Raw genomic sequence first — 16,284 nt, 5'->3', positions numbered from 1 at the left:
GACAGCAAAAGGGTCAATAGTGTGGTCATGACAATACAGTGAGAGCTGTCTGTGTACAGCAAATACCAGTTCACCTGTGGGCATAGCATAGATATGTTGGATGCTGCCAGGGACAGGAGATGACAACCGGTCACCCTGAGGGTAAAAAAGGACTTGACTATTCCCAACATGCGTAGAAGCTCTGCTGTAAATAATACCATCAAATCTTAGTCTTGCATGCAATATCGCCTTCCGTCGTTTGATAAGCATGTATAAGTCTTTGGGTATGGCAGCAGGTAAAGCAGAGGAGGGAACCTGAACACTGTCGTCCAAAGGATCTTCAGCAAGTTCTTTGTCGAGGCTTGTAGTGCTCTTGGGAGCATACATTCTGTCAAACAGGACTTTGCACTCTTGAATAGCCGGTGGACAATCTGGTCAACTGAGCCAATAGAGAAGCTTTGCAGTCCTGATAAAAGAATGTAGCATTGTAGCTTCCAACTCGCCTTGCAAAAAATGAGTCCATGCCACTCCAACTGATGTTCCATAATGACCCACCTGACTTGTGATTGACTGGAAGACGCTGAAGTATTCCAATTAAGTGTTTGAAAGTGAAGCACCACCAAGAGTGGGCAGGGCCAAATAGAACTAAGTAGTCATATATATGGAAGGCAGCATGGTGGTTTGGACACAGAGTGAAGGTGGGGTGTACCTTCATCAAATTTGCAACATAACGCTGAAGATGAGGAATCTCAACTGTGGGGAAAGTTGGTGCTAAGCTAAGCAAACACAGATAGACCCGGGTGCAAGTGAAATTGTCATCCCAAGGGCAGCTAACTGAGTTAAGGGAAACCTCTCTTTGTAAAAAGAGGGACACCAAACAACTAATAAAGTACTAAGGCTAAGTAATGCGTGAAGCGCGAGGCGAAAACAATGCAATGTGCAAAAGGCGAATGTGCGAGTGTGATAAGCGAAGGACGAGGTGCGCAATGCTAAGGTAGTGCATGCAAGCAAAGGCAAGAGACTACCGAGCGAGAGTAACAAAGGAAAGCCAAAGCGAGATGAGTGTTAACACCCCAACTAAGGTTGGCTGATGCTAAGACAGAGACTGAGAACTGAAGCACGCGACTTTGGATAGTCACTTGCAAATAATGAGTAAAATTCTTAGTATCTAGAGACACATAGAAAGTGGGCAGAAAATCAACCCAGAAAATAGAGTAAAGAGATAGTATATGTAAAGATAGTTAAGCACCGCTAGGCATACAGGTCCAATGTAGCGAGCCGAGTAAGCTAAATATAGTACACAAGATAGGTAATAGGGTCTCAGCTGCGCACGTAGCACTAGGCCGAGAATTAGCGATGGAAATAATTAGTCAAAATGGGAATATAGTGAGAAAACGCACCAATGGACATCTAAGGACATGGGGAGGACAGATGGATGGGTATGCAGATGCGTGGTGTGTGGTGCGCGCAAAGTGCGAGTGGCTGTGTGTGGAATCTGCAAAGTAAAATATATAAAGTGCTACTGCGCAAGATGTATCCTTAGGATTAGAGCTGGAGTGTGTAGGGAGTGTGGGAGAATTTGAGGGAAGTGCCTGTGGAGACGCAAGGCTCTACAATGTGCAATGTGGGAACGATAAGCATGTGCTCTATCTGGGGTCGCTGTTCGGGCACACACACAAGATATACTGCACAAACAAGTTCCATTGTGTGATCAAGAACAGTTCTGAGGAGGGTACCAACTTCATCGGAAGGATGCGAGGTACCAGCCCCCCACAAGCTGACAAGGGCAATGGGAATGTAGACAGTGATTAGTGAGCGCCACTCATCAGCCTTGATTGTCCCGGCAGCTGCACTTCCAAAATTACTTGGGACTGAACCAAACCAAGTTGGAACAGTCATCTCCTGGATGACATCTCGAACATGAGTGAGCACATCTGGAGACACAAACCGGTGTTGCTTCTGGGGAGCAGCAAAAGGTTTTCTGCAGCTGCTAAAAACAAACATAGCAAACTCACGAAAAGGCAACAGCACAATCAAGAACTTACCCATTCTACAAGAGCCTTTGCATAGTCAATTTTGAACAATCTACCAGATTTCTGGGGAATGCATCCCAAGACACCACAAACGAACTTAAGAGATGTCGCATTCTTGTGGGACAGAGAATTCTTTAGCTTGCCAAGGTCTTCCTCTAGCTTGTCATCATCAGAAGACAACTATGAAACAAGGAGTGCATGTATAGCAGAGACCTGGGTCACTTCCTTGGTTGTCATCGTCCCCGGAGGCACGTTGAACATGTTCGCATGAAAAAGCCGGAGGGGCTGAAGTTGATGAGGTGGGTGTGGTCCCTGTAGTCAGGCCGAGAAGGTTACGGGTATGGTGCTGGACCAAACCTTCCAATATGCAGTGCATTGGATCAATGACAAGTTGGTGTGGAGGATCCCAGTACAGCAAATGCCACATCTCTGAATATTGGACACCATGATCTCTAAATAGCCTCTCACATTTGGAGGTCATCGCAGCATCCCTCCACTGCTCAGCAAACTCCCTTAGTCTGTCTTTATCCCAAAGTTTCCAACTCTTGAAGTCCACTCTACCATAGGTAGTCTTGTGGTAGCAATTACATGCACTACAATAGAAGTGGCTACCTGTTCCGGCCAAAGAAGCGAGATGGCAAGCGGCAGGAAGATCACAAACAGCGAGAGCAATAGCGCTGCCAGTGAGTCGGCCGGTAGGATAGCATGCTGTTTTGGAAAATTTGATACCACACTCCCATGAATCTACCATATCATTGATGAGTGGTCGGATATAATGATTCAGATGCTCGAGTGATGGCTGTTTCAGACCTGGGATGATGCCTGTGAGATACAAGTTTTCAGGCTTGTACCTGATATCTGATGGCAGATTCAAGCACACCATAGAAATGATTCCAGAGGAGGTGCTGGCACCACGCAAGTTCATACCCTCCGGATTAAAGAAATCAATGTGTAAGGCGAAGGCATAATGTCCCTCCTCTCCTCTATCAATGAACAGCGAACCTGGCTCTGGGCCACAAAACTGACGAAGAAATTGAGCTTTGAATGCATTTTTCATCAAGGGTGGATGCGGAGAGTTGATGGAGTCCTGCAAATAATTGCAAGCTTGATCCATCGCAGCTTCAATATCTGCACGGTGTAGCGATGGTTGCGGCATTGGGCTTGAAACCACGTATTTTCATACTCACGTCAACACCTGAAACATATGCGCACATGTCCGACACACTTTCGCACATGTCCGAGCCACTCCGTATCGGATCCAGCGCATCAGACCTTCAGACATCACATCGGCCGATTGCACTTCACGCGCACTTGTCCATCCCGTGTCCTGTCAATCTGAACTAGCCTCACTAGGTGCGTAGTTATTTCCATGCACATTTTCTGACATTTGTACCGCATTATTACATGTCCGCAGCACCTCGTGTCTTATTACATAGGACATCGGACCCGAAATATATTGCTACTATCTTCCCCTGTAGTATTCCAAATTTCTACGTACTTACTTAAATACTCTGTGGTGACCTGTAGCAATCATCATCCAGTAGTTAGGAGCTGTTTCCCGACTCTGCGGATCACCCAGAATATTTTAGTAGTTCTTAATTGCATTGCAAAATATTACCGTTCATTCACCATCATACTCTGTCACTTGTTATACTCGCGCATACCACTCACAACCCGACACTCGTTATAAAGTTTCTGACCTATTATCGAGAAGTCCGAAAGTCCAAAATCTCAGACATCGCACTTTGGCTTCGGACATCGGATAAGTATCTTCGGACATCATTGGATTACCTTTGGACATTGTTTTGCACATCGGACATTCTGTTCTTTGCATTACTGACACATTTTTACTACTAATACCAATTAGTAATCCCTTTAGGATCGAACACACTTGCTCTGCAAGTATAGCAGCATAGGTCGTGCTAAGATCTACCTAAACATTGTTGACTAGGTAGTACAATTTCTGCTGAGCCCAGTGGAGATTTACTCTTTACAACGGGAAAGGAGACCAGCGAGATAGTCTTTGAAATCGTGGTGCACAAATGTCTTCTTTGGTCGGAGTACTCCATTGCACCCATTCTCAAGTACTGGGTGACCACATTCGGCCTCTGGTGTGGGTCAATGCGTGCAACGTTCAGGATATGTAGGAATAGTCGAGCCTTCTGCATAATGAGGACCATAAGTGCAATGGCAGCTGAGGCAGACCACATGTATGACAGTTTTCCCAGTGAGATGGAATTTTGTGAGCATAGTTTCAGAAGTCATCAGAATTTGCCTCAGCACAATTTCATGAGAAGAGCTAAGGGTACCATCTGATCTCCAGAATGTGAGAAATAGCAAGACTGAAATGAGTCCCATAATGAAGTAACAGCCTCGTCTACTGACCCCCATGATGACTTTACACATCACACCGATGAATAGTGCGACTTGTGCAATTTCATCATAGTGATTCACAGGGGATTTATAGTGAATGTCTATTGATTGATGAGCACGGTGCCATGATTAAAATGGTCAACACTCACCAGTATCAAACTCAACTGCTGCATGTAAGTCCCTTGCGGACGGCTTGCAACTGATGAACCGGGCTTCTAAGCCATCTATCTCCAACATGATTGCTTTCTTCCATGCGACTACAAGGTCCACTTTTCATTTCACTTTTTCCACAGCTGTGCGAAGCAAAGGTAACTCATGACAAATATCATCGGAATTACCAGCAAATAATAAGTGAAGGCACCGTTGAATGCGCAACTCAATATTATCGAGAACTTTTAAGTCCTTCACAGTCCGCCGATTTTCCCTTGGTCCAGCGATTTTTGCACCTTTTGGTGTCTCGTGCAACAAAGGGGCAGACAAAGTAAGTCGTTCAAGATCATCTACAAGAGCTGGGATAGATACTAGTGGTGTGGTGTTGCAGTGTTCCAGATGTTCAGAGACATGAGCACATGTGCCACTGGGTCATGCGACAGAAAGATCTGACAACATGAGTCACTCAAGATCATCTGCTAGAGTTGGAATAGATGGTGAAGTAGGATTGTGTTGCTCTGGCCCAGGGCCATGTACAGGAGTAGAGCCATCTGCATGAGTGAGTGCAACATGTTCGGCTTGTGCACATTGGGTACATTGGAGATTGTTACGACTGGGATAGTTCTTCTGTCAATGGTCAAAGATAGACCAGTCTTGTTGACAGCTTGTTCTGAACTCCTAGTACAAGGAGGGTTCAGGATCAAGGGTTCTCACTAGACGAGCACGGCGGCTTCTATCTAGGTTCAGTGGCAAGTGGTTTTAGTACTTCTGCCTATCAAGGGTTCAGGCTAAGACAGTGAGTGACTGTCTTAGAATCAGATATCAGACTATAAGGCTGGAGACCTTATAGAAGAGGATTCAAGGGAAAACCCAGTAGATTAAGTTAAAGAATACTACTGTTGTACATGGAGTTTATATAGGTAACAAAGGGCAGCACAGCCGCGTCAAGAAAGGTAACAAGATAGGTAAATAGTACAACCTATCAAGATAGCAAGAATAGGTGAAACAACCATGCGGCACATGATAGTAGTTAGGTTACAATCAAGAAGAAAGGAAGTGCGGACAGCCCGCTTGATAAGAGAATAGCCGAGTCTAGATGAGTCTAGAGTCAGTGCTATGGTTACAGAAAGGAAAAATAAGTAGGGTTAAATGTTCATTGTAACAGAGATGAGCTGCCATGAGATGCTCTGCAATGAGCGCCCCCTTAGGTGAACCATCCTCAGTACGATCACCATTTTCAATGCACTCCTGGCAAGTGCACCACTTACAAACTACACGGGATGTGGGCATGAAGGGCAGAGACAGCCACAATGAGACAGCCTCTTGTCAGTGATGGAACTTGATTCTGGGAAGACGATGAAGTGGCAGGGTCCAACTGCAGGGGGGCAGGCTTTCTAGGGAGGCAATAACAATAACAATTTGTAGTGGCGAAACAATACAATAATAACAACAGTTGCTAGAAGACGACAGAATGTCAATAACAACAGCGGGTTTTGTATGACAATGTTACCTTCAATAATAACTACCAAACCAGGAAATGAACACAAGGGAGCCAAAATGGGGCACAAACGTAGATGCTATCATCTTCAAAATGCTGGACTTCACTTCCAATGGCTGGTGCTAGATTGAAGATGTGGAAGGGGAGAAGGGACTTCTGAGGACCAGTAGTTCCAGATGTTGTCCAGGGCTGAGGAATAATTGTTTGAGTACAAGAATAAGAGCAGAAAGATTCAAGTGACCAATGAGAATAATAAATGAAAGGTAAGACGAGTCCTCCGCAAGGTGGGGTGGATGGCCCTCAATGCAGATATCACACAGGATATGAAGGACACTTACCTTGAACCAAAGTTGCAATAGCTGAACTGGTGTCTTAATAACCGAGGGTCTTATATAAAGTCGTGTAAATGTAATGACACCACAATTACACTTTGGATAAGACTGCTTGCCAGTCCTCGATTAACACGGTCTACGACTTTTCCTATTTCGTGGTAGATAACGTGTGAGTTCTTGGGAGGCTCGCTAAACTAATCTTTTATTAAGATCAACCTAGCCGGAGCTTTACTTTTCTTTATTGAAACTCAAATCTCTTGTCTAGGAATAAGCTTCTAGACATGTAATTCGGTTTCTGGAATGTATTTGCCTAGGAAATCTCCTTCTAGGCTCTGGACTTGGATACTGGAACTAGTGAGATGTGGTCTCAAATATATGAAATATGACCAAGATCGCTTGGTCTATGGACACTTGACTGTGAGACAATGGTCTCAAATATACGATATGTGTTCAAGATCGCTTGAACAAAGGGGACTATAACTTGACCAAGATCGCTTGGTCTATGGGACAACTAGTGAGACGTGGTCTCAACAATATGATAGATGACTAAGATCGCTTAGTCAAAGGGCACAGAGCAATGAGACAAAGGGGTCTCAAAGACAATATATATGACCAAGAACGCTTGGTCTATAGCACTAAATAAGTTTCTAAGGTAAGAAACTTATAATCTCAAGGGAATTCTTTTCCCTGCACTTGTCTCACTTCAAAGGGACTAACTTTGCAAGTGAAATATCTGATAGGCAGATTGCTACAAATGGGAGATCATATTTTTTTGGGGGAGAATGGGCTCTCCTTATATACATTTTGTGCGGGAAAGTAACCTAGGTTCACAAACAATAAAAAATAAGGAGGACCAATCAAAATATTGGGTCAAACCCAATAAAAGAATAAAATACAAGTGAAAGATGGAGCTATGACATCATTGTGGAGCAGAACATTCTGGAATGTGGAGTAATGACATCATAATGACATCAAGAGTGACATCATTGTGGAGCAAAAGATTCCAGAACCTTCCATGAGTGAGTCAGAGTGAGTCATTGTGAAGCAGAATATTCTAGAAGGAAATGACATCATGAATGATGTCATTGTAGAGTAGAATAATCTAGAGCTTGATGACATAATATCTTTCAACAGAATACCTGCAGGAGTATCTGTGGAGTCTTATGACATCATAATGACATCATACCCTATGGGTACAATTTTATGAAGTGTCAGGTGAGTCAAAGCATCCTAATGAAAAAGTAAAGTAAAGAAACACTAGAGAAAAGTAGGTAGCAAAAATAAGACAGTTGGCAGGAATTGAAACACGGTCTTTTTGGATAGGTTTTTTTATAGGCTTTGTACTTTTCTCTATGGTTTTCTCTAGCCAAAGTGAATAAGCCAAAGGCAAGGCTATACCTTAACCTCCATTTCTCTTCTCACATCAACTAGGTCTAAATGTGATTCCCATCTCACATTAGACTTTTTCCGTCAAAACGTATTCAGATCATGAAACTTGGGGAAAACTGGAAATATGAACCATGGTTTGAAACCAAGGTATGGGTTGACTAGTCTGAGGACTAAGCTAACAGACTTTGTCTTTTGAGGGTCACCTAGTATTCATGTCCATGCATGATTCCCACATCATGCAGGACAACGGCAATGAGGAATGTGGCGATGATGCCAACTACAGCTAAGGATAACCTCATATCCGTCTGCGCTGGGATTGTGGTGGAAGAGCTGGCAGCTGTCTCAACCAGGTATGAGATGGATCACCAATTATGGGCAGTCCTCAGGGAGAGGATGTCAAACCCATGATCAATAACCACCCAGGGCCTTGATTGTTCCAAAGGCGAAGCAAAGTCGCAAGGACAGACATGACGGTACATACGGTCATGCTGTGGGGAGGATGCAGAAGGCCACTAAGGTTGTTGAGCCAGGGTGTAGTGACAAAAAATCAGGAGGGAAAGGCAGACACAACTGTACATATGGTCGTGCTGTCGGGAAGGTGGAAGTGGTATATCGAGAACTATGGGCTCAACAGTACAAACGGTTGAGCCAAGGAAGGTCATTGAGGGTGATGGACTCAACGGTACAAACAGTTGAGCCCATATGAGTAATAATATAAGGAAACCATAACCTGGATAAGGATACATAAGACTTAATGACTTTGATGACCACAGCGCACAAATAGTCACAAATAACTTGTGAATAATTTTATCCAGGAGCATCGAAGTCGAGCTTCACTTTAAGTTCATCGTTCTACACATTCTCCAAGCTTGACGGTATGTACCATCATCCTCTTGATCACTAGGACTTTGACCACCACCTTGCAACCTTCCAGCCTACATCAAATGTCACACCTCATCTGTGATGCCTCCCAATGGAGCACATCACCTTTTTCTTTGTTTTCCCGCTCGGCAATCCTTTAATCATGCAGGTGCAGTGATATGCATAATTTTGGTGTGTAGTTCAGCCTATAAAAGCTAGTGCCTGATGTCCTCAATCCAGCCATCAACTTCTCAACCACATGTGCGGAGCAGCGGCTCAACAGCTACAATCCTTTAGATTGCGTGGATCCATCCATCCTGTCAACCCCTCCACCATACATACAGTGGAGGGGGCAGCGACTATCCATGCCTTCTACGCATGTCGGTCAATCTATTTCTGCATTGGTGCAACTGTACTATGCTAGGACGAGAGACTATGCTTGGATGAAAGTAACGTCCTTTCTATCTACATCTGCTACTCGCTGATTTGTCTTGCGATCTTTCACCTCTGGGCCCTTGTGTCTGTCTTCATTGATTTCTTCACCTCCTTTTTCAGCTAGTTCCATGAGCTTCTTTGCCAATTTGTGGAGCATCCTGATGTCATTCATGGGTCCTTCCATTTGGCCTTCCCTCTGCATGTCTAAGTACTCATAGTTGTCAAAGATCATGGCCGCTTTGACATGTCGTCGGCTGCATTAACCATTGTTGCTGAAGTCATATACTGGTGCATTTTATTAATTGCTCTGTCCTGAGGTGCGACTTAGTCAAACTGCTGCCAGAAAATGGTCAACTTACAAAAAACATGTCTTTAGAGTTTACTCGGAACACACTCATTGACAACAGCACCAGTATTTGTATCAGGAACATCAATGTTCGCGAGATAGACCATTAGTTCTGTGGAGGAGTCTTGGATACCTTCTGCACCACATAGTCATGTACCCATATCTTGATTGTAGTTTTCTCCCGGCCTGACGGCAAAGCACAGGCAATTGTGCAGCGGCCATCAAGATCGTGTGCCTGAAAACTCGGTCAGTGACATTATTTGTGCCCAATCGTAATACTTACAGCTATTGTTTGCACCAGGCCAGCATCTGCATGATGGAGGGTTTCGAGTACCTGCCCCATCTTCCTATTGAATATATATGCAAGTCCATTATCACTTCCTCCTACAACTACCTTGCCTTATTCTCCAAACACCACTTGCTTTGGGACTGACACTCTTGGCAAAGCAGTCACGAATGTTCGAAGGGGCTCCCCCTTGCCTTCGAGGCAATACAATGTAAAGCCATCAGTTGCATTGTCTACAATGAAAATCCCATGCTTTTGGTGCACCGCTGTGTGGCTACTGGATAATGTCAGTAATGTGCATGTTGAGAGCAGTGGCAGCTTACATCATTGATTTACAGCTAATCTCTTCCACTATAGTACCATCTTCTTCCTCCAGTTTCATGCTATTTGATCATGAGTATCGGGAAAAGTTCTGCAGTAGTGGGACTCACAATTTGCCATCATACAGCCTGAAGACATAGATGACTCTGTTATCCGCAAATGCTACAGACTTGGGTACTGTATTTTCAAGCTGCACTGCAAAGATGGACTGGAGCTGTGTGCTCGTATTGAGCATGAGAACTTGAACCACCTTGTCTCTTATTCCAACTGCAATTCACATGTTGCCTTCAGAGGAAGTTGGATGACATGACTGGCAAGTAATCTCAAAACCTGATCCAAGTCTCCTTGCGCAAATCTCCTGAAAATTGTTCTGTAATCGTTAACAGAAGGTCAATTGACATGGCTGGGCACTTACATCTATGAGACCATGTCGCAAAAATGTGATATAACCCAGGCCTGTTCCGTAACAGAGGGTCTCTACTGCGGCTGTGGTTTGCCTCGTTGTGGCCCACACTGCACAACTAATCATTCCCTGTGATTTATGATGAGATGGACATGGGAGTTCCTTGCAAGAATTAATATCCTAGAGCTTCATGCCCTTTGTGCCTACTTGTTTTTAGCACTAGCTGTGGCTGAGTCCCTGCCTACTTACCACCACCTGCAAGAATACACCCATCATTAGAAATGGCAAGTGCATGAATGGAACCACTGTATGTGGTTAAATGAGCTAGCGTCTTGTAACACTGTGGCTGTGTCGACTTCTTGAAAACTGTGGCAAAGAGAGGCATTGTTGCAGATAAAGGTGATCTACTGTAGTCGCCTGCTCATGGCATATTTATCCTCTCATTTGTTATCAAAGTCTTTTTGTTTCTGAACCTTTGTTTTCAAGTAACAATCATCTTGAAACACTGTGCAATACTGCACAATTGCCCTTTGCGACACTGCAATCACTTTTACCAACTTGTGCTGTAGCATTAAAATCCTTACAGAAGTTCGTACAATTGCCCTTGCCAACACACAACACTGCAGCTTTACCCTATGGAGGTTTGTACAATTACCCTCCAACCTGTGCTGCAGCCTTGCAAATGCACACTGCAGCTCTAAGACCATGTTTGTACAATTACCCTCACCATACTGCAGTATTAACAAAAGTACAGATACTATTGTCATGCTTCAAGTTTGGCTCCCCACTGTTGCCGGCCACTATGTTCCCAAACTAGGAATGCATTATGGTTATTGTCTTGGTGATCAAGCTCTTGAATTTAAAATCTGGACTACCATAGCCTTCGTCACCCACTTTCATTGCCCACTTTCATTGCCTTGCCTACTTATTGTATCTATCAGTATGGTGAACACTCGCACATATATCCTTCCAACATCTTCCGTAAGTTATCTCCCTCTTTCTTGCACCCTTGTTTACCTTCAGATCAGACCCCTGAGCTTCACCTGCAGTGCAGGTTGTATTCTACATCATGGAACAGACCTTGTCAGGCCATGATGTTGACACGATGCTCTAGGTTCCTCGCGCAGTGCTCAGCACTTTCCAGTTCCTGAAAGCCTCTTTGAGGAAGCTACTGTGCAACCTTATGTTAACAACTGCTTTGTCACCATGCACGAAGGGAGACACACCTATCAATTTTGTGTATTATTCAAGTGGCATCTTCATCTAAGAGCCAACTCACTCCTCAGCAGTGGTGATCATCAATTCCAAGGTGACGCAGTAGTCACAAGGATTGGGGTTAAAAACCCATCTATTGTGAACATGCGAGGAAGAGACAATGCATTTGCCGACTTCATAATTCACCAGTGAGTTGTTGAACTCCACAAGTTTATCTAGCCTACATTAACTATTTGTTTATTTGTTAGTTTCACACACATAAGCTGTCGTCCACAAGCTAGGCTCCCACGCAATCTCACTCTTGTGAAACCTTTGAGCACTCATAATAACCATCGATTAGTGTCAAGGTGTAGAGCAGCATAATATTTTCAGCTGGACTGCAAATGTATTGTTATTAGCACAGTGGAGCGAAACCTCCTAATGAAGTCATTTTGAATTTATTGTTACGCTATACTAGTGTTCTATGAACATTTGATCCTGTGGAATAAGCAACCTCCACAAGCCATTATGACAGTATTCACGAGTGGTCAACACCTAGATCAGCCATCAGTGAAAGTATGGGCATGCCTTCAACATTTGACTGCCCATCTTAATCCAGAAGATGGTGTCAGATCTCCCATCTGTCTTCATTTTCGGGGGAAAATGCGCGAAGACAGTATTTTATTTCATCAATGCTTGTGTAATTATGAATGTATCAGAATGGTGATGATGCAGAATTCAAATACATGTGTATTCACATCTACGTCTACTATAGATAGTTGCAAGTCTTGAGAGCCAAAACAGTGACACGATTGAAAGGCTGCTGTGGGGGTATCAGTCATGCCTTAGTAGTAGCAAAACTGGATTTTAAACCCACCTCTGATTGTCACCTCCTGGTCTTGCTCTTGCCTAAAGCCATCTCTCCGTCTTTTTGTCAAGTGTGAGAGGATGTGTATTTCAGGCATGTCATCATCATATTATTGACTGGCCATAGGTTGCTATAGTTTTTGAGGTCTGGGAATTCGTCAAGAGCCTAATGAGGTACCATGAGATCATCAATAATGTCGAGAGATGAAGACTGTTCACCTTGTTGCATACAGTTTGTAAGACCATAGGACTTTGGGCAGAAGCACATTTTGACGTGTCAAGGTGGTCATCAATAAGGTGATGCATACATTTCTAGTTATTCGTGAGTTACTTGGCAATGCTGAAGGCACACTTTACGAACCTTGAACTTTGCAAATGCCTTTGGATTCCAATCTAGAGCCTCATAAAGTGTATACCATCCATGCCCTGGACGTCCAGGTTCACCGGCAGGTTTAGGTATTTTTGAGTCTTCTGATAAATTTATGCTTGAAGTCAAGGAGTCGCTGTCAGAAAACACATCTGAAGAGCCCTCTGAATCTGAGGGCATAGGTGTTCGAGAATGGGAACACATAAAAGAAACCTTCTTCAGGTATGGAGGGGAACCATGATCAGAATGCTTGAGTGGCCGCTTTGCAAGTTTAAACTCAGGGGTGGGTGTGGATGAAGCTCTTGTAGTAGTGGAGGTAACAATACTAACTTTAGGAACTAGGATTTCATCAGCAACCAGTGTAGTCGGGCGACGATAATCTTTGCCAAAAAGCTCTATTTGGTCTGTGAGCATTGGAGGGAAGGGCAGTGGAGCACCAGGCTCTGGGTCATAGAAAGGAAGGACGGCTTTGGGAGTGTTACACATGATTCAGATGGCAGTTGGGATGAAGCCAAATAGCAACACTGAACTTAAGTATTTACGACCGGTCAACTGGAAGCAGGGCAGGGAAGCATTCAACAGACTACCAAATTGAGCAAAAACAAAAACAGAAAACAATAAGGGGCTGAAATAAGGATGTTGTAATGATGGTCACAGTGCTGGGCTTGGAACCAGCTAATTTGATACTGATGTCAAACAGTATTTGTCCGATGCACTTCCAACTACCCCGACCCAAGTCCGATAGTCCGATCCCGACCCGACACCCGACCCGACATTCCTGCGCATCGGACCAGTCCTCCCTATGTCCTGTCCAGTTGCATCTATCCCCACTAGGTGCGCATTTACTCCTTTTGACTTGCTAAGCATTGTATACAGCGTTATTACATGTTTTCTCATGGTCCGCAGTACCACATGTCCTATTACATAGGATTTCGGACCCGAAATATCGCTACTACTCTCGCCTATAGCACTCAGAATTTCTACATAGTCACTATTTAATATCTAGTACTTCCTACCTATTGCATTACTTACTTTTCCCTACTCAGTAGTAGGATGGAAGTTATTGTATATTAGTAGTACTTTATTGTATTGCAAAATATCTATCCACTCTTTTTCTCCGAAACATTCCGACACATCCAACACTCATTTGACTGACAATCCGACATACTTCCGACACATTCCTTCACCATCCAATGCATTCCCAACAGTCCGACACATAGTCCGACGCCCGACCCGACTCTGATATTTTTGGACTCGACAGTTTCCCTTTGGACAAGTAGTTCTTAGCTTTGGATTATCTTCCTATTACTGATAACTAACTATCAAAACTGATACCAAACAGCTACCCCTATAGGATCGAACGCACTTGCTCTGCAAGTATAGCAGACTAGGTCGTGCTAAGATCTACCTAAATATTTGTTGTCTAGGTAGTACGATTTCTGCTGAGCCCAGCGGGAATCAGCTTTCTCCAACGTAACCATCAAACCTGAACCTGAATAGCACTACAAGCACTATACAAATGCCGGTCTGTTCAACAATGACTATAAAAAAGTTACTATGGTATCAATAACCTGAGTAGAAACGGATCCGGGGGTGACACAAAAGTTCTGGTGGGACAACTGAAAAGAATCGAGACAATAATGTACCTGTGATTTAAGAAGACTTAGGACTATGATAGGGTGCAATCAAATAATGGATTACCCTATCAGTATCGATGTCGATGTCAATAACACACAGTGCCCACCTATTGGGCTGGAAGACACACAAACATCTAATGACACAATATTGTTTGACAATGATGACAATGGTTTTGAGAGTGCTACTGGTACCTTTGATCCTTACAGCCAACCTTTGGCCAGCAGAACACAACTTTTGGGTAGTGCAATACAACCTTCGACCAGTGCAGCTCGACTTTCGGGTAGTGTGGTATGACCTTCAGCAAGTGCAACTCGACTCGACAAGAGGGTTAGAAATGAACTGGTAAGTTTGGATAGTATGACTCAGCTTCAGGGACTCATACACATCCAGGTGTCTGAAAAACATCACTTTTGCGAAGTTGACTATTCACAAAAACTTTGTACAACTTTATATCAATAAGAAGAACGGATTAATAAAATTGTGGAGGAAGGACAGATGGTACACATGAGAGACTTGGTGAATATATATCACCACTGATGATCATTGGTAGGCACACCGGCGAGTTGAAGAACGCCTCCAGGAACAAGAATGCCATGCAGAAGTGGTATGCATGAGACTCAGTGAATGTATCACTGCTGATTTACTGGTCATCGGCAGGTGCACCAGCAAGCTGAGAAATACATTCAGGAACAACAACGTCTTGCAGAAATGGTATGCACAAGACTCTGTGGATGCATCACTGCTGATGTGCTTATTATTGGCAGGCACACCAGCAAGCTGAAGAACGCATTCATAAACAATACTGTCTTGCAGGAGAAGAACACATGCATCAAGCACATGAGATCAGCAAGCAAGCTCAGCTCTTGGAAGCAGCTTTGAGAGAGCGGGGAAAGCAACTGAGCCATGCTGAAAATGAACTTGAAGTGATTATATTGTGCTACTCAGTCAGACGTGTGTTTACAAACCTGATAGGTTATTTGCAAACTGACATCAGCAGCGGTCCCAGAAAGCAGAATTAACCAAAAGAAGACAAAAAGAGGTGGGTGAGGGCGAACAATAGACCAGGACAAATTACTAATGATATTGAGCAGTTAGAAGAACACGAGAAAGCCATTGGCGCTGAGATAGAGCGAAGGCTGCAACTAGAAGTAGAAAACCTAAAAGCAGAAAAACAGGCCGAGCTCGCTAACATGGAGCAATGGTATGTAAGACGTGGTAGGCAACAGGATGATGCAGCTATGGATATGGACACAGACACCACCCCCAGGAGCACTCAGCAGCAGGCCAAAATGCCTCAGAAACCACAGTCCAATACTTCATCTCTCGACGCGATCAAAAGGATTAAGAAGGCATGTGGAACAATGCACAGGACACATCTGGTATCTGTGGCAGATGTAAGTACTGGATGTGGTCAGAACTGGTTTTCCACTCACACTATAAAAGGACAAAGACCTTATAGAAACTGTGTTGAGAACAATTGCATACGGCCGAGCCAGAGCCACTGCAACCAGGCAATGCTTCTATGTCTGTGATGGAGAATTCAGTCTCAAGAGGCATAGAGGCAGCACTCAAACACATCTTCATCGACAAGGATCTCCCAAAAGCCATGAAATGGAGTCCTAGAAGGAGAAGCAAAAAAATGCAGGATGACGAAGTTAGGAGAGAAAGGTCTGCAGAGCTGAGCCATGAAAGAAACTTCATTCTGGTGAGCTAGAACTTCGACACAAAGAATTCTACTGAGCGTGGAGCAGGATGAAGTTCAGCATCTCCTCCAGGAGAAACTAAACATATCTCAAGATGCAGACTTTTTAG

At 43.9% G+C, this 16,284-nt stretch overlaps 4 protein-coding genes across 4 annotated transcripts; 1 reads left to right on the top strand and 3 right to left on the bottom strand.

Annotated features, from left to right (window-relative positions):
* Positions 1 to 3: 3 nt before the first annotated feature.
* Positions 4 to 408, bottom strand: EDB93DRAFT_1066353 (uncharacterized protein; the record flags this gene model as incomplete). Its single annotated transcript, XM_041444906.1, has 2 exons — positions 4 to 228; positions 301 to 408. Coding segments are annotated over 2 exons (333 nt in total), but the record flags the coding sequence as incomplete, so codon positions are not given.
* Positions 409 to 9,502: 9,094 nt separating this feature from the next.
* Positions 9,503 to 10,791, bottom strand: EDB93DRAFT_1109658 (uncharacterized protein; the record flags this gene model as incomplete). The annotated part of the gene is made up of 8 exons (XM_041447995.1): positions 9,503 to 9,631; positions 9,680 to 9,743; positions 9,831 to 9,956; positions 10,006 to 10,065; positions 10,114 to 10,270; positions 10,334 to 10,373; positions 10,419 to 10,516; positions 10,656 to 10,791. 8 exons carry the CDS (start codon positions 10,789 to 10,791, stop codon positions 9,503 to 9,505), a joined length of 810 nt encoding a protein of 269 aa, XP_041300774.1.
* A 752-nt stretch (positions 10,792 to 11,543) lies between these two features.
* Positions 11,544 to 11,813, top strand: EDB93DRAFT_1097089 (uncharacterized protein; the record flags this gene model as incomplete). The annotated part of the gene is made up of 1 exon (XM_041446845.1): positions 11,544 to 11,813. A coding segment is annotated over one exon (270 nt), but the record flags the coding sequence as incomplete, so codon positions are not given.
* A 721-nt stretch (positions 11,814 to 12,534) lies between these two features.
* On the bottom strand, positions 12,535 to 13,320 carry EDB93DRAFT_1257531 (uncharacterized protein; the record flags this gene model as incomplete). The annotated part of the gene is made up of 3 exons (XM_041454093.1): positions 12,535 to 12,633; positions 12,687 to 12,779; positions 12,829 to 13,320. 3 exons carry the CDS (start codon positions 13,318 to 13,320, stop codon positions 12,535 to 12,537), a joined length of 684 nt encoding a protein of 227 aa, XP_041300772.1.
* Positions 13,321 to 16,284: the final 2,964 nt, after the last annotated feature.

This window comes from Suillus bovinus (assembly GCF_016758785.1).
Source record: "Suillus bovinus strain UH-Sbo-P2 chromosome Unknown EDB93scaffold_189, whole genome shotgun sequence".
NCBI lineage: Eukaryota > Fungi > Basidiomycota > Agaricomycetes > Boletales > Suillaceae > Suillus > Suillus bovinus.
Note: the sequence above shows the minus strand (reverse complement) of the source record. Positions and strands in the feature narration are given on the sequence as shown.